Source organism: Podarcis melisellensis (genome assembly GCF_964234715.1).
Source record: "Podarcis melisellensis genome assembly, chromosome: 1".
Taxonomy (NCBI): Eukaryota; Metazoa; Chordata; class Lepidosauria; order Squamata; family Lacertidae; genus Podarcis; species Podarcis melisellensis.
This window is the reverse complement of record NC_138528.1, coordinates 68,172,886-68,199,416: the sequence shown is the minus strand read 5'-3', so window position 1 is coordinate 68,199,416 and position 26,531 is coordinate 68,172,886. Positions and strand designations below refer to the sequence as shown.

General features: G+C 40.4%; 1 protein-coding gene across 6 annotated transcripts in view; it reads right to left on the bottom strand.

Annotated features, from left to right (window-relative positions):
* The window catches only part of DENND5A (DENN domain containing 5A), a 57,972-nt gene that overhangs the window by 23,971 nt on the left and 7,470 nt on the right, over positions 1-26,531 (bottom strand). For 2 of the 6 annotated variants that reach the window (XM_081918093.1, XM_081918096.1), the window contains exons 2-12: positions 18,182-18,253; positions 17,520-17,629; positions 14,915-15,575; positions 10,752-10,939; positions 8,837-9,154; positions 7,391-7,609; positions 6,149-6,383; positions 5,617-5,767; positions 5,025-5,118; positions 3,174-3,278; positions 2,541-2,672 (exon numbers count right to left, since the gene is read on the bottom strand). In XM_081918093.1, the coding sequence (XP_081774219.1) occupies positions 2,541-2,672; positions 3,174-3,278; positions 5,025-5,118; positions 5,617-5,767; positions 6,149-6,383; positions 7,391-7,609; positions 8,837-9,154; positions 10,752-10,939; positions 14,915-15,575; positions 17,520-17,629; positions 18,182-18,253 (2,285 nt within the window). The remainder of the gene's footprint in view (positions 1-2,540; positions 2,673-3,173; positions 3,279-5,024; positions 5,119-5,616; positions 5,768-6,148; positions 6,384-7,390; positions 7,610-8,836; positions 9,155-10,751; positions 10,940-14,914; positions 15,576-17,519; positions 17,630-18,181; positions 18,254-26,531) is intronic. The other 4 variants (XM_081918095.1, XM_081918097.1, XM_081918094.1 and 1 more) reach the window with 3 other exon arrangements.

Genomic DNA, 26,531 nt, shown 5'->3' with positions numbered 1-26,531 from the left:
TTTGGAAACATCCCTGCTTGGAAAACAAACGTGTGTTCTGCGCATACTATAGGCACTCTGTATCCTCCTCTGAGTTCAAGCATTATATGACTTATTTCTAATCTGTAGAACGTATGTTGCCATTGTCCTGCAAAAACTACTCTGCAACTATACTTGTTGGAATTTTTCCCCCCCATGGAAAGTTGATAATCCTAAACACATTACCTCTGTGGATGAAAATTACTGCGAGTGCCCCATATTTCTCATCTTTGAATTAGGAAAATACAATTAAAGATCTCAGGATTCCTGCACCCCACCTAACCCTTGGGTAGAAAATCATAGATTAAACTGGAATAATTCTGGGAGGACATGTCTACATACAATCTAGAATTTCTAATTAACAAAGGTTATACTTTGCACATTTGTGCATGTCTGCTTGTGTAAAGTACCGGTAACTTCAGGTTCAAAGAGAAAAAAAGTTGTGGTATGTTTATGAATTATTAGGAAACTGCACTCATGATGATGCTGTTTGGGGATTCTCCACTCTGTAGAAATTATCTATGTTCACAAAAAATTATTTACCTGCCTCCAACCAAAAATAACTGCCCTTTTCCTAGCATGCATTGTTATGTGATACTAGGGAGCTCACAACATGCATGTGCTAGAACAAAACTGTGATACAGATATGTTAATATGGGAGAAACTGCCAGTCCAATGCTTCCTGCTCTGTAGTTTAAGATGTTTTCTTTGCTCTCTTTTCTTCAGAGGGATATCTGTTGTCAGATTGGCTGTGCTGTGGCAAGAAGCAACCACTGGAAATCTCCTGTCTCATTGGGCTGGATGACTACTGGCTGCTTGTTCAAATTGTCTCCATGGTTGAAATTTATACATTAATCCATCATAGGAAACCAACAGGGTGATTTCAAAGGAAAAATAAAAGGCATCCTCTGTCCTTTTCCTCTCCCTATATAGCATTCCATAATTTCTATAGGGGTGGACCAAAGAAGCTCCCCTCCCCACTTTGTGGAGAAGAGGAAGTGGTCACTGTAGTAGGGATAGTTCTGCCTCTGCTACCAAAGTTGCCAGCACAACCAGCAGCCTCTAAAATGTCACAATTTTAAGCCCTTTTTCATCTCCCCGAAACAGCAAACATCACTGTGTCACACCCTACCTCTCTGTTTCAGGATTCACCTGAAATGGTGCCCTCAAAAAAGGATAAATGATGAAACAGGGAGAAAGGGGACCACTTTAAGGTTCCTCACCTATTAAGATTATGTTTTAGAAATATTCAATAGTTATCAACAATCTCATCATTACAGCAGCAAATCTCTTTATAAATCATCACAGAAGCAGTTTTTCTTCTAGGCTTAAGGAATGTGCCTTTCCATTTCAGTAAATTAATTTACATTGTGTGCTACAGCAGACAACTTTAACAATAGGACCTTGGTTGACAATCTGACACAGCAACACATTTTCCTCCAAATGCCCCAGGAAAAATTAAACAATTGATAAAAGACTTTACAGCTGTTCTTGTAAGATGGTATAAAATGCTAGAGCTATAGAGCAATTGTGACAGTAACAGAATATGATACAGTTTCAGCTCATTTTTAGACAGGTCTTTGCCACTATCAATAAAAGCATCTCATCTTTCTCAGGTAACAACTTTAAAGCAGAGAGAGTGCTGTGTCTCTGTCTTTTCTTACAGATATATTATTTGTCTCTAAGGTTTATCCTTAATCATCTCACACTGCAGACTTTACTTCTTATACCCACTGTTGCTATCATTTGACAATTCCAATTTATCAGTCTTGAAAGATGGGCTTAGCTAATAGATGGGCTCAGCTGAAATATAGGCATGATTTCACACACACTGTTCAATCCATCTTCCTCTAGCTGACTAATAGCAGATTACTTGAGGCTAACCCTTGGGCACTGCTAAATCAACAGAATTCTTTAAGGTAAGATCTGCTTCAAAACTTCACATAGTTATGGATACAGGCAAAACATTTAATACTGATATGTGGATACAGCAGAAACCTACATCAGACAGATACAAGTACCAGAAAACCAAGGTTAGACGTTTCTCCCTGTTCCTACATAGAACTGTAGAGTTGGACGGAACCCCAAGGGTCACCTAGTCCAAGTCCCTGCATGTACAATCATGTACAGAAAATCGCAACATTTATGGGCACCATAAAACAGCCTTAAGAAGAATTGCATCAGTTGTGGCTCTGAGACCAAAAAAGAAGAAACCATGACCACAATATGGAGGAAAGAGTACATTATCTGAACTGTACTCTTTTTTATGATTAAACTTATGTTTAAACTTGACTATCCACAAAATTCCTGTACAAGGGGACTTCCCCATACTTTACACAAGAGGGAGCAATTTTGAGGCACATCCCTTTCTATACATGAAATCCCTCCCTCCACTGAAGTAAATAGAGGAGTCTTCCATCTCAATATAAAATATCATCAAGGCACAATAAGATTAGGACACAGTCTACTACCTAGCTCCATAGTACTAACAAAGGCTGCCTCAATAAAGACCAGCACAATACCTTATTTCGACATTCCTTCAGCAAACCTTCAACAAATTTCCAGTTGGTCTGGGCAATTACTGATGGCGAAAGGTTAGACAATTTGGGCTGCCGAATAGTGCTGCCAAGATTCCGAGCTTCTTGGATATACTTCTATAAACAAAGAGGAACATACATATATAGAAATGCACAACTTTTAAAACACTTAAAGCACTTATATGTGGAAGTATATGTTTTGCTCTTTTGTCAAAGAAATATCTTTAAAAATAATGGCATATTGTGTTCTCAAAGGGTTAATGCTTTTTATTTTATTGTACTGGAGATCAATAATTGGCTATTGTTATTGTTCAGGAAAAAACCTGAAGCATTTTATTGCATGAATAGAGAACCATTGCACTGATTACACTATCCAATATATTTGTAATAGCATAATAATATGATGATCCCAGGTTTATATCAAATAAAATGCTTTTGGGCTGAACTTTTCAGCCACTGCAAGAGAAATTCTCTTTGGACTCTGAAATACATACTTAACTATGTATTTTTGTTCAGTACCATAACCAAACACCATGTTTTCATATTATATATAACAAGACACACACACACACACACACACACACACACACACAATGTACCTACATAAACACAACATACCAGGTATAGTTCTGAAACAGATTTAAAAGAGTGCCTGAAAGGCCAATCATGCTGGTCCAAGTCTAAACAAAATTGCAACTGAAGGTCTGGCAAAGGAAAATCCAGCTGCTGGCAAAACAGGAAGGACAGCAAAACAAGAAACAAAAAACAAACCAAAAATCATATAGCTCATGTTAGATGAAAGCATGGTAAGCAGACATGAAATAATGAGAGCACACATGCAAAAACAGGACAGAGGCTGCTTAAGACAATTTATGTCTTTCCAAAGTGAGAAAGAATAATGATGTAATGCAATTTATAAATAACAGATCTCAACAGAGAAAAGAATAAAATGCATGCATCAACACATAAGACAATTAAAAAAAAAATGACAGAAGCTTAGAACTCAGTTTTTACATATTTGGGGTAGCAGAAGACTGTTTTTCAGTGATTATATAACTGCCCCCCCCATTGACATCAATGGCATATTGATACTTTTGGCTCTATACGAAAAGTTTACAGGATTCCTCTGCATCCTTGGTGTAATACAAATCAAGTAATTAGGCAAAGTGGGAGATTACCCTTTGGGTATCAGAAGATGACAACCAAACCTCAGAAAGTCTAGTGGAGAAGTCATTATCAAGGCTAGAGGGAAGGCATGAGAAAGAAAGCAAACAGGGTACAAACCACAACAAAAAACAAACAATATAACCACACTGTAAGGCTGTTTCCCCAAAACATACATGCAAACAACATGGGTCCTCATAGATGTCAAGAAGATGTCCAGCCCACCTTTACTCTGTGTCATGGGTGTGAATTGGTAGTTCAGCGGAACATCACTAATCAGGAAGGGGTAAGGAGTGTGCAATCCAACCCTCACATAGGGCAGGTGAGGGTGTAAATTGATGTGACAGTGTAAATTTACACTTGCCAATACAGAAATGTGGGAAGGAAAGAGGTAAATTTGTGAGACACTTCTTCTTCTTCCAGGCAGATTTTGCAAGATAAAGACCCATCCTATGGACTGAGATGAGAAAGCTGGGGTTATGCAACCATCACCAGACGGTCCTGCAGAAATGGAGTTGGCAGTTCATGGAAGGTTTAGGGAACCTTAAAGGGTATAAGTCCACGATGTCTGAGGCTGCGGAGCACAATTGCATTTGGCACAAAACAAGGCTTGCCAATGTAATGCCCATGGGTGTACATGGACCAGAGAGGCCTTCTTGGCACCCACAAGATCCCATTGCTCCACCCCTTCTCTGATGAAATTATGCTTGCAAGAAGCCTTCTATTGCAACCAATATGAGGCTGTGTTTCAAGGTCAACTATGTCAGGAGGGCAATTTGGGGGAATTAGAGCTGGGGAAGGGACCATCAACTTCTCTAAGTCTCATTGCTGTGGAGAGTAACCTTCCTGTAGACTGCAGCTGCATTCTCCAGGAAGTTCACACCACCTCCCAACTAGCTTGAAAAAAAGCAAACACATTTTTGAAAGCCTAACTGCTGGTGGGAAGGACAGCAAATATATGTAGCCATGCTTGCAGTGTTTCTGTGTGTGTGTGTGTGTGTGTGTGTGTGTGTGAGAGAGAGAGAGAGAGAGAGAGAGAGAGAGAGAGAGAGAGAGAGAGAGAGAGAGAGAGATCTACAATAGTTTCTCCTATTTCAAATGTGCCCAAAGGCCCCCAAAGACAGACAACCCCTGGCGAAGAGCTTTATTTTTAGAAGAGGTTACCATTTATATCAGATGAAGAACAGGACTATGCTTTTTCATGGGGTTGGGAAAAGCATCTTATACATACAGTCTGATAACCTACGTCATTATTCTGTAGAAAATAAAGGCATTAGATTGGAAATTGTGCTCAACAGTTTTCACCTCTCTCTGATCATTGTCAAGACGAAGGTGCTCTGTGTGCTGCTTCTGCCTGTCTTTCCGCCTCCACTGTGCAGGTGCATTTCGTTTGGTCCATCTAGAAAATTATAATCGACATTTTAAAAATGTATTCTAGCTCACAGACTGAAATAGGGAATATATATATCCATTCTGAACTGCAGCTAATAAGGAGATAGGGTCAAAATAGTACAACATACAGTTTAACCAGAAACCTATACTAGGTCAAACCCCACTCAACATATTTTTGTTATTAATATTTGAAAACTGACCATGATAGTCAAAGTTTATTTGTGGAAGTGGAGATTACAAGAAAAAAAATGGATGCTTAATTTCTCACTTCTCACTTTTGTTCCCTGATCTAGTATGTAGTTTCAAAACTTAACTCTAGAATGGTTAGTATATCATCTGTAAGTTCATCATATGTTCATGACTGTCACCATTACATCCAAGTCTCAACTGTCACCAGTATACTACATCTCATAGTTATCACAACCAACTCCCAATTCAAAAGCTGAATGGCCCCCAAATTGTACAATTTGTTAAGCAGAAGCTCTTCCAAACATAGTTTACTCACTTATTGCTTGCTGGCCCCGTAGAAAGAACATCAGACTGAAGTTTGGGGAAGAATCCAGGTTCATATTTTCCTTGTCCAATCTTCATATCTAGCAAGTGGGGATGGACTGCAGTATGATCTATTTTTGCAAGCCTTAATTCAATAGCTTTCTCTGAAGAAAAACAAAACCATTACATATACATCTTAAACCATATCATTCTGACAAGAGGTCGTCATGTGTGATTAAAAAGGAGAATAAAAGAGGCAAGTGGGAAGACAGGAATCCCAAGTCTATGAAACACAAGTTAGAAAGCTACTGTCAGAAATATGTATCCTGTTCAGAGTGCTAACGGAGTATAAAGAACCCCCTTGAGAGCAAAGCATTCATATTTCCATTTGAACCCATCTCTTAAATAGTGTTATTTATTAATAGTATTTTAAAACTGCTGCATTTCTGAAGATCTTCATTCTATCTGCTCCTAGCTGAGCATTAACTTGGTTTTACCAGTAGACATAACTATAGTGCCTTTAAAGATAATATTTCAGTGCTTACCAGCCTCATCAATGGTAGTACACTTTTGATACATGGAAGTGCGCAAAGTTGGTGTTCGAACATTTAACAGTCTAATTTTATCCACTCTAGAATCAAACACTCTCAAAATAGGGTCTTTATCATCATCATCATGGCACATAATCTTGTTGTCGATAAAGGAAGCAAACATCTGTGTCTCCAAAAATCTTGAGAGGAAAGGCAAATAAGGTTCTGGCTGGTCAGACAAGAATGATGCCTAGTAAATTGAAAGAAAATGTGTTTGTCTCCCCATGTTAAATGATTTCTGAAGGATATGAAGAATACTTTCAATTATCAACACAATCAAATTATTTTCTATTTTACTATATTTTAAACCCCCCTGCTTGGCAGGGGGTTGGACTTGATGGCCCTTGTGGTCTCTTCCAACTCTATGATTCTATGAAATGTACTGTTTTATTATATATTTTAATATACACTCTGTTTTGAAACAGATATACAGGTAACAAGGTAAAGTACCCCTGGACAGTTAAGTCCAGTCAAAGGCCACTATGCGGTTGCAGCACTCATCTCGCTTTTAGGCCGAGGGAGCCAGCATTTGTCCACAGACAGCTTTCCGGGTCATGTGACCAGCATGACTAAACCGATTCTGGTGCAACAGAACACTGTGATGGAAACCAGAGCGCACTTAAATGCCATTTGCCATCCCACTGCAGCGGTACCTATTTATCTACTTGCACTGGCGTGCTTTTGAACTGCTAGGTTGGCAGGAGCTGAGACAGAGCCATGGGAGCTCACCCCGTCACTCAGTGGTTGTCTAATTTGGCCCTTACCAGCTAGAATCATCATAGGCAAACAGCTATGCACAAAGGAAACGTAGCGGGGGAGGCGAATATCAGTTTATAGCGAAGAGAATAACCTGTGACTAATAAGTCAGTTTGCAAAAGTAGTATTTTGTTTCTGATCTATCTTTTTAACAAGATCTGATTCACACCACCCATTAAACATTCCAAGGAATTAAGTCATCATACAGTATCCTTCTCACAATTTACCACATTGATCTTCACAAAATTAGAGCTAATTCTGGCTGATATAAAGGGCTACTTTACAAATGAACACTCTTTTGGTGCCTCAGTTCCCAGTCCTCCAAACCACGGTTTGTATGACTGGGACTGCGCCATGATGCTTCATGTGCCCTACTCTCCTTCCCATCATGCATATGGATCCCCTGTCCTCTGCTTTCATGGTGTCCATCTTTATACTCACTTTATCAAAGTTCTGCATCTGCTCTCTATTGGTGAACCATGACTCTTTGTCTTGACTGGGCTGAATAACAAATACTTCATAATCTGCAAACATCTGAGTGAAACGATTAGCAAAAACTTCCCGCACTTGAATATTCAGCTGGTAAATTCTGAACTCTTCTTCATCACATTGCACTTTGAGATCCTTCTTGCTGCTACCAGTCTCTTCTCGAACTTCAAGCTATAAGGAAAAAGAACTTGAAGCTATAATTATTCACATAGAAATTCTGCATTTGACTTATGTGAGGTTAAGCCTGTCAAAGACTAGGGTTATGTCCACGATGAATATTTTCTGGAATTACAAGAGCTGATACAGGATGGTGCTGTGTTTATATTCATGGCAAGAGCGGAACAACAACAGTAGCTTTTTCCTAATGCATTTTGAGTAAATTGTTTTCTAAGTGAAATTGTTTTTACAAACAAGTAAACCAGTTGAATCTGATAAAAAATTATTTCAGGTTTAGGGGAAAGGAACAGACCTGTTCACAGTCATTTTTTAAAAATATCATCTGCCAGCAAAATCACAAATTACTTATTATTTGGGGGAATATGTATCCATATCCTGTAACTAAGTGATTTCACAGGATATGGAGCAACCCACTAATGTCTAAACTCATTTATAATAGTCAAACTTGGTAAATTGTTTTATACAAACATTCTCTTTGTTTACTAAGGTTTAGAATAATAGATTTGATGATGCTGTATGTATGTTACGTTTTTACCAATATGACTTTATTTTTGTAACTCCGAAAGGAAAAAAAGAAATAATTGGTTTGTTGGCATAACTAACACCCAGTTTCCAAATACTATTCCATATCAAGCTTCAAATATATCTTCACCAAAAAAAAGGAAAATCAAGGTGAGGAACATTTATAGCATAGGCATTTCAATATCAAAAGCTTGCCAACATCAAAAGCTTACCATCATGCCTGCTGTCGTGACTACTAAAAAAACAATGCAAAAAAAATATTCTGGCCACACAAACAGAAATCAAACTTAAAGGAGAAGAATTATGGGATACAATTCAAATACTGTACTGCAAAAAGGTAATGAAAATGACAAATTAATAAATCAATGGCACAATTTAAGCAATACTCATTAAAGACCTGGTATTAGATCAGTGGTACTAGAGCACCACAAATTAAAACAAAAACTCATAGGCAGCCAAGCTGCACTACAACTGCGAATGTTGGCAAACATATTTGCTCCATACATAAAATAAACTCCATACATCTCTGTAGCAGACAAGTCTCTCTCAAAATTACACAGGCATAGTGTCAGGGTGGCATGCAACAAAACTGGGATTAGAACCAAGTAGTAACGCAGATTCAGAGTAAAGTTCCTTAGCAATCCAGTATCAGCTACACAATATTCTAGTGTGAAGCTTCCATAAGTATTATGAAATTACCTTTTCTAGGCTCACACCTGTTCTTTTAACAAGTGCTTGAAGTCTTGCTATGGTCTCATTTTCTTTCAACAGTTCATATGAATTTAAAGTTGTTCCTCCTAGGTTACCATTTCTCTTATCAGAGACTATGTCACATGTTCTGAGGCTCTTCATCTTGGAGGCACTTTCACTACAATGCAAGTTTCCCTCGGGTGAAATCCCAAAAGCCATAAGGATCTCAGAGACTTCCTGAATGAATTCAAGTTTATTTGGAAATTGAGGCAAGTCTTCTGGCAATTCAACATAGTGGTTGTCTATGTCCACAAAGCACAAATTTGCCTGAGAATTAAATCAGGAGAGATATTAGAGAAATCATGAGCATATGTAAAACGTTGACACACATTGCACATGTAAAATGCCTGTGTTGTTGTTTTGCAATGTGCAAAGAAATCCTAGGCATTGTAATGTGTAAACACACACTCATTAAAAACTGTAAATGTATATAACAACTTGAGAGAGAATAATTTGAATTAGAAAGTAGGATAACTGCCCAACTGGAAAGGATTAAGGCTGAAGTCCTAGGCACACTTTGGAATAAGTCTTACCAAAATTAGAAGGCCTTATTTCTGATATATTTTCTTGACTCCTTTATACAGCATCAGATTATTTACAATGCTTGGTCACAGTGGATTAAGAGGAAACACACATATCCTGTTCTTTTCAGCTGTGCTTGAAATGCAGGAAGGAAAGTAATCTGCATTTCCGTAAAGGAAACTTGTAAGACACGTAATAATTGTTTATGCCCTCAACAACAATTCCTTACTGTAGCAAACAATTCAGAGAATTGCAGAGGGCAAACATATTTGCATTAGACTTAAATATGGTGTCAACATTCCAGTTCCAAAGCCACAACTGATGCTGGACAGCAATACAAGCATCCAGTGCTTTAGAAGAGAACTGAAGGGCATCTAAGTTTGCATACACTATGAAAGCAACAGCCTTGGCCAATTTATTAAGGTCCTTCTTAACATGAATGTCAGCCTAAAGCTTCTTCTTAAGTAAGATCCTGGCCCATAACATGGACACATGTGCTATGAAGGTGACAGCTGCTGTTGCTCTAATAGCTAGGTGCTGAGGTTTCATAACACGACCTAAGAATTTGTTCCCTTTTTATTGTCTGATTTTTTAAAAAACTCATCCTCATCCACAGGAGCCTGAATCATAGAGGCCAACTCCAACACTGAAGCATCTACAAGAGTCCCTTTCATCTTATTCATGAACTGCTGTGGCAATATATAGTGGGTTGAATTCAAAGTAGTGCTAAGGCGATTGCAGGAGAATGTGCATACTGGCCAGAGAATGTACAAAATGGAGTCTATATATGAACACATATCTAAGTCCTTTTGTAGAGAAGGTCTATTAACTGGACAATATGTATAATTCTTTATGGATAAATTATGTGCACAGTGGTTGGCTGTACTGCACATTAACCACTCAACTCACATTACCTGTTATAATTCCCTGGATGAGTTCTGTTCCATTTTTGTTAACATACTTTAAAATTACCATTGAGAAACTATTCCTAGCAAAAGGAATATGGCTATGGGATGCTGCTAAGTAAAATATGTAGTCAAAAGCAATACCTTCATCTTACAATCTCAAGTGTAGGTCATATTAGGAAAAGATTCAATATCCTGAGAATCACATTTAATTTTTAAAGCAATTTCTAAATTTTAAAGTTACAACAATCAATTTGAAAGAATGTCAGCTTTTTTTTCTTCTTAACTAGTCCTTTCCAAATCTACCCCAAACCAAATCACACATTGTTCTAGAGAGACTTTTATAGTGGAAGAGCAGGAATAACACTAATTCAAAATTCTCTCCTTTGGAAACAGTTTAGCAAGCAGTGAAGCCTGACTCGAGTAAAATTTCTCACCTCTTGAGGGAGCTCCAGCTTAGACCGGTCATCTAGTCCATTGGAGTGCAAGCCCATCAAATATGGGACAGGAGCATCTAAAAAATGCAGGAGAGAGGCTGGAAGGATGGGAACATAGACATGCTGCCATTGGAATGGAAACATCAGTGCTGTGATTGTCTCTGCCACAGTCATCAGTCTCTGGTAATCTAAAAACAGGAAGTAGTGAAGAAGAGAACACACTTAGAGAGCCACCATGAAAATGCAACCATCAGCACAAACCTAGAGGCTTCATATAAGGAGCACTAAGAAACAAACACAAGGCATTGCACAATACATATTCTAAAAATATCAGTTGCTTAGTCTCTGTGGAATTGAAAGATAAAGTAAAACATAGCTTTCTACCAGATATCATGCAGAGAAGTTTTTATTATTATTTTAAAAATAACATGCACCCAGTAGAAAGGAAAAGGATATATGAGCCACAGACCAACCTCCCATTCTCCCCAATACATGGGATTGAGGAGAGGGGAAATAGCGCTATATTGAGCCTGCTAAAATCCGACACATATGGCCATTGCATCTTCAGCAAACTCTGTTGCAGCTTGAACTTTTATAATGAACTTTTTCTTCAATATGATATTAAACCGTTGATACTCATAGGCAATTTGTTTCCACAGAAAGGTTTTATCACTTCAGGTTAACCAGGTGTAGTATTTACAAAGTCTACATAAATTATCACAGTAAAAAAAATAATTCAAGAACAGTCATTGATTCAGTTCAGATAATCACCAATTGTTAATGTGGCTTAGCTGAGCCAGAAAGGCTATATTTAATTTTCAAGACTTAAGATATTTTGGGTACTTAACAGCAGAAGGAATCTGAACAAGAGCAGACCATATTTAAACTTTATTTTGAATAGGAACTTCATAACAACGTGAAGAAAGACCATGAGGGATGGATAGAAGAGGAACTATTGAACCTGCAAAAAACAACTTCCAGCTTTTTTATCCAAACTAGGTTGACTTACTATGATTTGATAGCTTGCTATATTGAGTGATAGTCGAATAAGTCATACTCAGAGTAGACTCCTTAGGTCAATGGAGTCATTTATTTCACTCGAAGTATGACTTATGTTGTCTATCAACCATTATTATGATCAGCATGTTTATTAAAAAGGCTGTTTATAAACTTAGTTTGAATGTTTCAGGGAGAAAGAAAAAACAGTCATTTTCTTACCACAAATTTTTGTTCTCAGTCCTCATATTCCTAATCCTCAGGATGGTGCCTCCCTCTGGAGCACTTAGGCCGGGGCATTCTAAATTGCTTCTCCAGGTGAAAGGACTACCCAACTCCCAGACTAGATTGGAAGAGCAAGCAATACAGGAGGAACAAGCAATTCAGGAGATGATGTGGATGGAACACCCTCCAGAGGATTCTGATCAGAAATTCTCAGTAAAAATATATAAATATTCTCCCCCAGAGCCTCCAAAAGAGCATTACTAATTCTTGTGACATACCTGAACAGGGGGGCAGGGAAAACGGCTGAGGACCAAACGCTACTATTTCAGCACCTTGTGCAGAATCTTATCGAAGCTCTGAGAAGGAACTCAGCCTGACTAAATGCTTTGTTACACAGACTATGGGTGGAATTCAGTGTCCCACTATTGCCAGTTGGCATGATCCTCCCTCTCCTTCCCCCATGCACTGTTCTGGGGGGTTTCCCCAAGTCCCTCAAAGTCAATTTTTTGAGGGTAGCAAGGGAGTGGGAAAGCCCCATTGCACGTGGAAAAGTCCTTGTGCAGAACTTCCGCGGAGTTGCCAACGGTGCTGGTTAGGTGACTCCTGCCCTTAGTCTGAAAGCTGGGTGGCCCCTCCCCTCTGGGGAAGCAATTTTCAAAATTAATAATAATAATAATTTTATTATTTATATGCCACCCATCTGACTGGGTTGCCCCAGCAACTCCGGGTGGCTCCCAGCAAAAGATTAAAAACACTAAAACGTCAATCATTGAAAACTTCCCTGAACAGGGCTGCCTCCAAATGTCTTCTAAAAGTCAAACAGTTGTTTATCTCCTTGACATTTGATAGGAGGGTGTTCCACAGGAAGGGTGCCACTACCGAGAAGATTCTCTGCCTGTAGCTTCATGGCTCGCAGTGAGGGAACCACCAGAAGGCTCTCGGTGTTGGACCTCAGTGTCTGGACTGGATGATGGGTGTGGAGAAACTTTTTCAGGTATCTAGGGCCAAGGCCATTTAGGGCTTTAAAGGTCAACACCAGAACGGTCCTGCTTAAGTGATCTATAGAGAAGCGCCATCCCAAAGATTACAAATGGTCCCTCAGGGGTCTCTAGGGCATTTATATCCTTTGGAAATGTTTACAGGCATACTCAGAGCAGGTGTTCCATAAACAAAAGGCTGGCAACTGGACTGAGGTCTTCCTACTCACACACGTTGGAGGTGATTTTCACCAGTTCCCCCATCCCCCTGCTAAGTACCATGTTATCTCCCACACTATGCTAAAGGATTATCCAACATACCTGAACAATTTTTTTTTGTAGATATTTATATACCAGAATTTTTAGAAAATGCAAGGGGAAATGAGTTAAAATAACCGTATTATTCTGTGAGCAGGAGGCTGCATGGAGCAGAATATCTGCTCACCAGGGACTCAGGTGGACGGCCATTGCCGCACAGCGTGGCCATGGTGGGTTCAGGGAAGCTGCCATCTTCCAGTGCGGCCGGGGAAGGGGATTGCTGGCACTGCCCACCTCTGGCCATGTCAGGATCCCAGGTAAGGACAGGCAGTGTCCACTCAGCCAATCAGAGGCTGGGGCTTGTGGGCTGCGAGCAGCCCACTCCTAGCCTATTTAAGGGAGTGGCCAGGTGTTGGCCGCCCTTTTGGAGGATTGTTGTGGGATTTTTCCACCCACCCACCCAGTCTTAAAGGGCCCGGCCAGCTGGGGGGGCGGGGCATGGACAGACACATTGCCTTGCTATGAACCTTGCTATGGTTTATTCAGTCACCATATTTGGGGTCAGGGAGAAATTTTATCCTGCAAGCAAATTGGCAGGCTTGTGGGTTTTCACTTACCTCATAGCAACCGTCACAACTTTGGCAGATGAGGCATTGGGCTGCATCCTTAGTCTCAGAGGTACCCCGTTAGAGGGGTCCAGGAGGGGTGATTCTGTCTATGAGTCCATTGTGGGGCCAAGGGGTCAATAAAACTCTCCCAATGGTGGCCTGTGCAGGATTGTAGCATCTAATCAATGTTGGGGGTGACTCCCTAGCACAGGTTTGATCCCACCAAGTATCCTATCAGGTAGCAGGCAAGCTACATACCCAATGCCTCAGCCAAATCTACTCTTTCCTGTTATCAATAAAGTTGTGGCATAATTCAATCCAATACCAGTTTCCTGTGTCATTTTTGTTGCCTTACCTTCACCTGCCATGGCCATTATGCGCCTGTGGTGGCAACTTTATTCATGGGGTCTCTGGAACCAGCCCAATGACACTTTATTATTTTATAATAAAGCTGTGATCTTATACCCACATATCTGGCAGCAAGTTTCACTGAATTCAGTGGAACTTGCTTCAGTTAAACAGCCACAAGATTGCACAGTAAGCATTTAATTAATTACTTTTTCAGTTACCTGGTACTGATGCAGAAAATTGTTTTATCTAGCTGGAAAATATCTGCAAGCACAGTATAACTTTCAATAGTATAAAGGTTTTTACAGGTCTGAAGAGAGACAATAGCATTTTAAGCTTTAGGGTAGCTTTTATCACCAATTATACAGGGATAGTCAAGCACACATATCACCAATTATACAGATAAGGGTTTTATTTATTTATTTAAGACAGTCAAAATTTAGAACAAAGCATTCTCCTTATTAAAAAACTGGACAGAGACCACATCCATGTGGAGCACCACTCATGGAAGATACCTCCCCTTGATTTTTAGGGATACTCCATATTGTCTAAGCTCCTATGCTATAGCCTGCTCCCATTCATGAGGGCTTTCCAACCCTCAGTGAAGCATTTTGAAAGCCTGGGGAGCAGGAGTAGGAAAGCCAGCATCTGCCAGCCCTGCTATGCGTACTTTAGTGTGGATCCAATGCATCAAGAACAGGTTATCTTTACCACATTGACCATCTTTTATAATATAAAAGGCTATACTCACGCTGTGAATAGAGCAATATCTGAAATTCCAAAAGAGCACAGGTGAAGAGCTGAACCATATTCTCTACTCCAAGTAACTCAAAAACTTCTTTAACTGGAAAGTCAAATAATGGCAATTCACTGGTGCTTGGCCTCTGGCAGATAATTGGTCCATAAACTCCTGAAAATTTTAGTGATCTCCCTGCAGGTGGTAGGGGAACTTCATAGAGTATATTGTAGATAAAGCTTTCCAAAGGTAATGGTGGTGGTTGAGGTGAAGTTACAGCTTGGTGAAGTTGCTCAAGCACTCTCCTACACGCCTTCATGAAAGACATTGGGGTTATCAGACAAATGCACTTAGAGACATAAAGAGTGTCCCTGCTAATATCATAGGAGTTAAATCGTTGTAGCTTTGTTACAGAGGTGCCATTACAGTCTTCTATGGTGCTACAGATATCTTTGTCATTGGTAGGTGGAGTATGAAGAATATCATATTCCGCATTGTGCATGTGATATAATGTCTGCATTGCGCTACAGATTTGTTTGCTGGTAACTTCCTCATAAAATGTGAGAGAAAACCCAAATGTCCGAGAGCCATCTTCACGGGTAATGATAAAAGAATGGAACTGAGGTTCTCTGGCATCAGCTTGTGTCTTGAAAGACAGACCCTTAGGCATACATAGCTGTGGGAGAAATGAAGAAATAGAAATGTTTATTTTTATTCAGCCAGGTATTTTATTAGACGAAAACACACAATAAAAAACTTGTGTTTTTATGCTGCTTTTATTTTGTACTGCATTTTAGTTTTTTGTGAGCTGCTCAGAGGCCAGCCACTATTGGGTTTCTATACTGACAGTGGTGCTTATGACACTGGTAGCTAAGCTATCTCCCCTGCAGCTGTCTTATTGAAAATATATTTACTTGGGTAGGTGTCATGAGTTACCGTATTTTTCGCCCTATAGGACGCACCGTCCCATAAGGCGCACCTAGTTTTTTTGGGGGGAAATAAAGGGGGGAAATTATTTTTTTTTCCCCAGGCGCGGGACTGGGGCGGAGGAGGCCCGCCTGAGCTTCCCCTGACCCCAGCCCCCAAACAGGCAGCTCTCTGCAAGCCATGGGAGCCCAGTGCTGGCTCCCGCTGCTTGCGGAGAGGTCCGCGAAGCCTGGACGTGCTGAGCTCAGCGCGCGCAGGCTTCAGCATGGAGGCCACTCTACGCAAGCAACGGGAGCGCTCCCGCTGCTTGCGGAGAGGTCCGCGAAGCCTGGACGCGCTGAGCTCAGTGCGCGCAGGCTTCAGCATGCAGGCAAATCTCCGCAAGCAGCGGGAGTGCGGAGAGGTCCGCGAAACCTGGAGAGCGAGAGGGGTCGGTATGCACCAACCCCTCTCGCTCTCCAGGCTTCACCAAAAGCCTGTATTAGCCCCATAGGACGCACACACATTTCCCCTTCATTTTTGGAGGGGAAAAAGTGCGTCCTATAGGGCGAAAAATACGGTACTCAGTGCCTTCAAGCACAAACCTGGGAGAGCAGACTCTAGAGGAAGATGAAGAAGCAGATGAGGAGGATTAGGGAGGGGAAGCTGGAGTAGGAGTCCCAGGTGCTGCTTCCCTCCTGTGAGGGCACACTGTTGGAGGCTGGGAAAACCTCAGAGCTGCAGCCTGGGGTGGCTGAACAGAATTCCAAGAAAGAGGGTTTAGTATTGTCTTTCAAGGCCAAATAAAGGATCCACCAATGGGAACAGACACTCCCACCCCAACAGTGTATGCACCTGCAGTCTAGACATTCTCAAAAGACTAATTTTCACAAGTAATGCATGTGCTCTCTTTTGGCTATAAAGCTTGGGTTGGGGGCACTTGGGTAGGGACAACTTTGCTGCTCTTCTATGGTTTTGAACACCGTGCCCTGAATCTTGGACTTTGGAATTATGGCTTTGCTTCTAGTTCAGTTAACTCCTCCACTCTGTTTGTAGAAGCTCTGTTTGAGTTAGCTTTTATCTGTTGCTGCGCCTATATTGTACTCTGCTTTAATTAACATTCTTTTTTCACTCTCAGATTGCCTCTGTTATCATGCCTGGAGTGGGAGCTAGGACAGTAGGAGAGTCAAAAGAACATATATAAGTAGACTTCATGGGTAAGAGGACAGGAAACAATATGCCTTCATGATATAGGCTTAGGAAACAATATGCCTATGTGATATATAAGTAACTTTAAGTAGTCCATTTCCTGTCCCTTCTTAATCTCTCCGTGAATTCATGTGCATGTGTAAGTGTGTCTCCCAATCAGCCACGTTGTAGGTCAGTCTTCCCAAGCCTAGTGTTATCCAGATGTTGCTGGACTCCAACTCCCATCATCCCTATTAATTGGCCATGCTAGCTGGAGCTCATGGGAGCTGGAACTGAATAACACCTGATAGGCTCCGTGCTGAGAATGGCTATTCTAGGCTATGCTGAAGTTGGAATAAAAGTTGCTCTTAGTTAAGTCTTCATAATTTGGCCTGATTTCTGAATGAGAACAAACTTTCTAGAAGCTAATCTACATAAATGTATGCATCCTGGTCCAACATACAAATATGAATATTATAGCACCAGACGATTAGTGCAAGTGCAACAAAGAAAATTAAGAACCAACCATTCCCACTGCATCCTGATCAAAAGGATTCCATTCAACATTTTCTGGATAACGAGCAAGAACTTTGGACTTGAATGTGCGTCTTAATGGAGTTTGTTCAAAGTTTTCACCTGAAAAATGAATACAAGAATCAAAATAGTTTCACTTCAAGGTTTTTTTTTGTGTAGATGCCAGAAAGCACACTGAGTAGTAAAAGGAACAGGTTCAAATAGTTCCTTAAAGAGAAACAGGAAATGGAAAGTAGTGGTTAGCAAGAAAGTAAGCAAAATGAGGTTATAATATTGGTTGTATCTTACATACAATTAACTATGTGTGCCTTTTCTTAAATAGGTTCAGCCCAAATTATTTTATTTGCTTCATTTATTTCAAAAGTTAATCATGAGCATGTTTATTTGTTCACCAAAACCAAACCCCATTTTAAAAGTAATCCAGGAAATGCACACATAGGTAACAGATGCTAAAGTTAAGCAAAATTTAGTGTATACAAGATCAATGTTAATAGCTTTGTTAAGTATTTATACCTAGAATCCATCATCTGTTAGAGAAATCAGCTGAGAAGGGAAAGCTAGAAGGCACAAAATGGTCAAGGGACAGAAATAATAGAAGAGAAATATCCATATGAATTAAAGTTTTGATCAGTTGTCCCTGTGTTTTTGTTTTACCTTCTGCTGAACTTGAAATGAAACGGCTACCACCATCTTGAGCTTTAGAGGCCTGTATATACTGGCATAATGCTATATAACAAATAAAAAGAACACTGTATTATGATTAAGTAAGTGTTAACTCTTATTATAACTTTAAATCTCCTTCAAAAATAATTTCACTCAACAGGTCTATCTCCATATTTTCCAAATGCATTCAGGATATCAAACAAGCGTTACATTAAAAATCCCTTTTCAAACTGGATAGCAACAGACCTCTGAGCAGCAAATGAGAAACATCAAGGTCAGTCACCTAAATAAACATTCATATTTAGTAAAAGGATCAGGTTCGAATAGTTCCTTTAAGAGAAACAGGAATTGGAATTGGTTAGTTGATATGGATATACTGTTTTTGGAGGAACTGTGATGGTTTTGTGCTCAAAGTATAATTTCAAAGTGCCAGCTTCTTGTGGGATCATCTTCTTGGTAGAGCTTTCCCCATTCTTCAGATAAGGCACTCTTCTCAAAACAGGATGCTGGCTAATTCACATGGATGTGCACTCAATCGGATAAATTTTAGCATTAGAAATTGCAGTGGAGCTATTATTATGGCTGCCCTGGCATAGCTAGGCTAGGCTCGAAGTGACCATAAGAATGTAAAGTATAATGAACAGTAGAAGTAAGAGAGGCAAGGTCAAGAGTGCTTAACCATTAAGTTCTCACTAGCCATGACTGGGGCTACTTAGACCTAGGAAGCTTATGTAGAGCTTCCAAGCAATAAGGCAACACTAACAACAACAAAATATATTTAAAGCAACAGGAATGTTGATAAGGTTTATTCCTAGGCCAAATGGCTAAAGTGTCTGCCCACAAACTTGAAGGACTAAGAGACTACCAGTGATTTCACAACACAGTCCTACGCATTGGTACTCAGAAAAAGCACCATTGAGTTCAACGGGACTTCGAACCCCATCCCCGCATGAGAATGTATAGGATTGCTGCCTTAGGCAAATGTAGTTTAATATTGAGTAAACTATGCTTCTTTCTACTGGAGACATATGAATACCCTGCCAAAAAAAGAACCTCAAAGAACATATTGCTGTTAATTATTCTGGTATAACTATACTTTGTATTCAGGTGACAAATAAACAACTTTCATTAAATTCATTAAATAATTATAGAATTCAAGATGAGGCTCCTTTTAAAAGTTGCCATTCCATGCAAAAATAATGTAAGTCAAAAGATGAATAACTTGCAAGTATACTATTAACGCTCCGAACACCAAGAATTTTACTATGCTAAAGGTCAAACAAAATGGTCAAAATTGCTATCCTACATCATACCACAAGCCTATTAAAGCTACATTCTCTAATTCCAGGCCCCTCCGGGCCTCTGAACTCTACCAAGGTGACATCGTCTCTCGTCAATGCAATCCCCCCCATTGGCTCTGCTTTACACTCCAAGTACTTATACCTGGTTAGAATGCTTCCTTGAACTGAAAGCCTCTTGCTTCCTTGGATGAAAGACAGAGAGTGGTCAGAGCGTGGTCAGAGAGTGTAGAAACTAGCCTACTGTATAAAGGTACAATTTACATTTGTTGCCTCATCCACGTCTGCATCTGACCATGCCTAGCACTGGCATGGCCCTCAAGACGTTGTCCAGAAGAGAACACAGCCCTTGGTCTGGGAAGGATTCCTCACCCATGCTCAAAACTTCTATATTGTTTTGAGCAATCCTTGGTTGCTTCCAGCATCTGATAATCAGAAAGGTATACTGCTGTGCAATGAAGATTTCAAATTCAAAACTAATAGCAGCCTCAAATACCATTTGAGAATCTTAATCAAGTAGTTTACTACAGAGTATTTAATAAACCTAAGGACTATGAGCAATGGCCGAATAGATTTTAATGGCAGTACTTCTCTCACTACACTTCATGCAGATATAAATGCTTTCTAAATAAAGAAGGGGGGGATTTTTACTCCAAAAATAAACCTTCATCAAATGAATAGGAAAATGAGCATGTAGAGGGTGACAGCTGCTATAACAATAAACCAAAATTACATGAATTAACATGATTCAAATAAAAGCAAAGCTTTCATCACCACCTGCAAAATGAGATGGGGGAAGCCATTTCAATACTTCATTTATTCTCAAATACACAGTAATTAAATGGCAAAAGAAGCTGATTTCACTGTGTTCTACTCATCAATGGAAAATGATTCCAGATTATACTTTAGTGTTTACTCTTTAGGGCACACTCATTCTACAAAAAATGTTGTCAACATTGGACTTGAGATTCATGACAATACAGAACACGCACAGTGAGGTCTATTTTATAAAATGTTTGGAAAAGTAAAAGGTTTAGAGATGAAATGTGTGACCCCCTATACACCACAAAGATTCCTGAAAGAAGGATGAAATACAAATGTGTTACATTCCATCTTGCAGCCTCAACCAGGCACACCAGGTAGTAATAATAATAATAATATAATAATTTATTATTTATACCCCGCCCATCTGGCTGAGTTTCCCCAGCCACTCTGGGCGGCTCCCAATCAGTGTTAAAAACAGTACAGCATTACATATTAAAAACTTCCCTGAACAGGGCTGCCTTAAGATGTTTTCTGAATGTCAGGTAATTCTTTATCTCTTTGACATCTGATGGGAGGGCGTTCCACAGGGCGGGCGCCACTACCGAGAAGGCCCTCTGTCTGGTTCCCTGTAGCCTCACTTCTCGCAATGACGGAACCGCCAGAAGGCCCTCGGCACTGGATCTCAGTGTAGCTCACATATAGGAATAATGCTGGGCTTACCTGTTGGATATTATCTCTGTGTGAGAGAGAATAATTTGTTCCAGAAACAAAGAAGAACAGAGAAAAAGTTTCAAGAAACAGCAGAAGGCTGAGATTGTTTTGTCTATGCAAGGATGTTTTCTGTGGGAACTGTTCTTTAGCCATGCACAGTGTTACAAGAAGTACTGACAACAATAGTTCTGTGTATCTTGTTGTGTCTCTTGCTTGCGTGTTGCGATGAAAGTAGCAGAGAAAGAGTCTTGGACTCTTGTTGGACTCTAAGCATGCCTTGACCATGGCAGTGGTGAATGTCTTTATGTATCATTATGGTTTTATGCCTATCAAGTAAACTTCTATACTTCACTGAATCTTTATGACGTCCATGAGTGTTTATTGCCTACTGTACCTTCATCCCCAAAGACACTTCCAAGGAAGGAGCTGCGTTGAGATGTAACGCTGCTGAGTATGGATACTGGCACACATGTGCAGCGAAAGTGTTGCCGCACCCAATCCTTCTAAATGATCTATCAGAAGTTGATGGATTGATCCAACGTTACCAATCCAATGCCAACTATTGGGGGTGAGAGGAATAACAGAATAACGCAGAGCAGTTCGTAGAAGAGCCTACCCTATTGCTCTGAGCTAACTTGGTTTTGAATGATTCTTTTTTCAGGAGGGGAGAAGTGACAGGAATCTTGTTTGCTTGTTTGTTGCCTGCCAGCCATGAGTGCTAGTAGTGGGCACTTGCTTCACCCAATAAAGGGGCTCTACAGGTTGCATCCAGCACTGCAGCTTTACTGTCACAATGGACTACCATGTATGTAATGGAACTTCATCTCAAATCTCCTTCAGGCCCCTTTGCAGCCTCTAAATTATCTCCAGAGCACTGTAAGATGCTGTGAGAAAGAGGTGTATGTGTGGCTATGTATATGTGAAATGCCAGAGAAAGAACTTGTGTGTGTGTGTGTGTGTGTGTGTGTGGTGACAACTTTGCATATTTTTCCTGGTAACCCTGTTTTTACTAGACAACAAGAAGAAGAGAAGAGGAGGAGTTTGGATTTGATATGCCGCCTTTCACTCCCTTTAAGGAGTCTCAAAGCGGCTAACATTCTCCTTTCCCTTCCTCCCCCACAACAAACACTCTGTGAGGTGAGTGGGGCTGAGAGACTTCAAAGAAGTATGACTAGCCCAAGGTCACCCAGCAGCTGCATGTGGAGGAGCGGAGACGCGAACCCGGTTCCCCAGATTACGAGACTACCGCTCTTAAACACTACACCATATTGGCTCTCAGTAACATTGTGTAGGGGGGAATCAATATTGTGTGGTATCCACAATCAAGAACAGCAGCACGTAGCTGACATCCCATGGTAAGCATCTGGTGGCAGCAGGTGCTGCAAGGACTATTAAGGGAAGTTTGGACTCAGCAGACCAGCCAAATTATTTATAGTGGTACCTCGGGTTACATACGCTTCAGGTTACAGACTCCGCTAACCCAGAAATATTACCTCGGGTTAAGGACTTTGCTTCAGGATGAGAACAGAAATCATGTTCTGGTGGCGCAGCAGCAGCGGGAGGCTAAAGTGGTGCTTCAGGTTAAGAACAGTTTCAGGTTAAGAATGGACCTCCGGAACAAATTAAGTTCTTAACCCGAGGTACCACTGTACTTTGTAAGGAACCCATAGAAATCACACTCACCTATCTTTTTTGTAGGTCTGCAAACCTTAGGGCTCCCCTAAGCCTCTCAATACCTCCCTCTTACATATAGATACTGCTGTCTTAACTACATTTAGACATACACCCAGAGAATTGAGTTTTATTTGTACATTGTTTAATATCCAGTGTTAAACTTACACCATAATAGCAATCTACTTCAAATAAATAAAATAAAAAAGGCAGATAATAAAGGCAACAGAAGCGTCCAGAGAGCCAAAACATCTGTTTGGCCATGGTAAACTTACGGTACTCTTCCACCTAACTTGTGTAAGATTTGGGTTTGCATAGAAAGGCTCAAGCCCAGCTAGTTAGAACAATGCCTGAAGGACGATTTGAGAGGAAATGTATCAGTTGTTCCCCTTTTGCTCACGAATGCACTAACAGCACATTTTTAGGAAAATGCAGTTATAAACACATGAAGATGCAAAAAAAAGTTGCTAGCTCACACAACAATGACCTTAAATAAGCATGATCTTTATCTATCCACTGACTCCCAATAAATTCAATCTACGTAAAATAGCAATAAAAAGAAATATATCATCCAACCTTCTGTCATCTAATTGTTTCTGTATTAAGCTATCCGTAAAGCAGACAACTATTGATCCAAGTTAGTCTTTCAGTATACAGCTGATTAAGTCTTGTTTTCAAAATCAAACTGGTAGCAACATTGAACTAAAAAGCCAAGCTTGGGTTTCCCAAGACACACTATAAATACTAGCAACATGGTCAGCAATATTTATGCAATTTCTGCCTATCAAAAACATTCTTCTCTCCCACAAACAAAAAGTTTCAAGAGTGACCAATTACTTCTTAACCCCATTACTGAATGAGATGATACCAATTAACAAGACAAGCTAATTTGTTAGTGACCTTGTCATTAGCAGCAAGTTTTAGGCAGGCAGCCAAAAGAGAAATAACAGGAAGCCCTGTTCTACTTCTTTATGCTTGCACCTTGCTCTGCTACTAATGACAGCTTCTTTGGTTCCTGTAGAATGTGGTTATCCTGAACAAGGTATCAAACTAGATGTCCTGGACATCCGATACCATCTTGAGGACTCTTCACTGCTGGGCAGAGAGGGGGGTAACTGCACACGGAAGACAAGAGTGTAGGATGGGAAGGTGGAGCAAACTGGGAGGTTGTCTGATGCTAGAGGGGAGGGTGAAGTACACCTAAAAATAACTTACTACTGCCACCCATCTATAATGACATTCATGAGTCTTACAAGTTGGATGAAAACACCCAAGAGAGTTTTTCAAAATTTAACACAGCATTAGTATGTGTTTAACTTTATTAGCCTCAAATAACCCTAGTCATATATTCAGTCAAATGCATGAGAGCCCTAGCTCCTAAAGGGTGTGTGGACCATGCTGCTCCTAATGTCCCTATGAATGCCTTGACTGCCTCTGCACCCAGCCTTCATTCATTTGCTAAAAGTCAGTAGGGGGATTCTAAGTGCTCAATCACATGCAGAATCCAGTAGTGAATGGAGTGGCACCACAGGTAGGGGTACATTGCTGACCTGGTTTCCCAATGCTGCACATTTCTGTTGGTTACAGGGAAGGGGATGGATAAGGCAGCAGGGAGCTTGGTACAGGCACAGGTGCAGTGGCAGTTTCCCTCTTGGTAACTGGCAGCAATGTGCAGTGTTGGGAAGCTAGGTCAGCAGTGCAGCCCTACTTATGCCACCAGTCCTGCACACTAAATGTCCAAAGGTTCAGAAGGAAATGAGCGGGGACAGCAACCCACACTCCCTACATAGTATGTGCCCTCAAACATTCAACTGAATATCTGGATAAGACTATTCATGGCAATTGGCCAAGGACTAACCTAACTCGCAATGTTGTTATATGGATAAAATAGAGAAAGGGAGAACCATGTATGCCACATTGAGTTCCTTGGAGGAAAGGTGGGGTATAAGTATTACAACAACAACAACAACAAGAGCTGGAGTCTGGAGGGCCACAGGTTCCACATACCTATCATACCTGTGCATCAAATTGTGACTAATTTATTCCATGGGTTCGACTTATCTACTTTTCTGCAATCAAGCGTCTACCCACTTCTGAATGTGTAAAAACCCCACCAAACTCCTATATCTTCCATTGTGGGGTTTTGTTTGTCTTGACCACCATAGCCTCATCATATTTTCTGCATTTCCCTCCTGTAACTTTTTCTATTGCATCCTCAGTATTCTCAGTCCTTCCCCTTCCCATGACTTGTGCATGTAGTCCAGAGGGTTTGTATACTGTTAAAATGTTTAGTAGTGGCAGTACCCCATTTTAGCTTTCATCTCTTATTAACTTCTAAGATGCTGAATTCTAGCAACATTCAATTTCCTAAGGCAGCACAGGGCAGTTAAATATACACCATAATCTGGACTCTATTGGGCAGTTTCTCCCATTTTATGATTTATGCCTGCGATAAAACAATAACCTTTGGCAATTTGTTTAAGTTCGTGAATAATAATAATAAAAAAGAACTAAATTACTTCAAGGATCAGCAAATGTAGGGAGACTAATACAATTCATGTTTTTAGGCCAATATCCTATCTAACTTATTTAAAATATTTCAATTTATAATATGTAAAGCCCAAAATAATGCAAGGTATTACCAAGTAGCCATATATCTTGGAAAGGAAGCAACTGACCCTAAATTACAACTTTGCAAATAACTGTGGCCTATTTGTGGAACATGGGGTGCAGGTAGCATTGTGGTCTAAACCACAGAGCCTAGGGCTTGCCAATCAGAAGGTCGGCAATTCGAATTCCCGCGACGGGGTGAGCTCCCATTGTTCAGTCCCTGCTCCTGCTAACCTAGCAGTTTGAAAGCAGGTCAAAGTGCAAGTAGATAAATAGGTACCACTCTGGCAAGAAGGTAAATGGCATTTCCGTGCGCTGCTCTGGTTCGCCAGAAGCGGCTTAGTCATGCTGGCCACATGACCCGGAAGCTGTCTGCAGACAAACACCAGCCCCCTCAGCCAGTAAGGCGAGATGAGCGCTGCAACCCCAGAGTCGTCTGTGACTGGACTTTAACAGTCAAGGGTCCCTTTACCTTTACCTATTTGTGGAACAAAGCACAACAGTTTTAAAAAGAAGAGGAAATAACACTATCTACCTGCAGTAGTGGCCCGTGGGGGAAAACAGTGTTGCTGACCTGGCTTTCCTGTGTCATGTGTCACTGACAGTTACCAAGAAGGGGAGGCACAAGGCAGTGAGGAATGCAGCATGGGCGCAGTGGTAGAACAATCTGATGCTCCTGCCATTGCACCCACATCAAGTTCCCCACTTCCTTGTCTCTCCCTCTCTTGGTAACTGACATCAACATATGGCATTGAGAAGACAGGACAGCAACATGACCCCACCCACACTGCCCTGCCAGTCGCTACTGTCTGTCTGACAACCTCAAATCTGAGCAGAATAATCAATTTGCCATGCACAGTTAAATTAATATTCCTGACAATGTTGCATTATATCAATTATTTTTTCCAAACAAACTCTTGCAGGCAAGATTGAGTATCCTAAGGTACTAACATAAAAAACAACAACATTTTCATAGACTTTCAAATCTGATGAGTGGTCAGGGGAAACAGTTGTTTGTTTGTTATTAAATTTGTATACCACCCTTGGTATACAAGATCACAGGGGGGTTCACAATATTTAAATACAAAATGAGTTACTATTTAGCTAGTAACACAAGATGTAACCAGGTAAAGTTTAATATTATGCATACAGTTTTAAAAGTTAATTGTTCATTTGTGGAATTAGCTAACATAATACTTAAACACCTTGAGACATTTCTGAAGTTAACTATGATCTAAATATTTGCCTCAATATTGAGCGGAGTCAATTATTGCTGTCAATTTTGA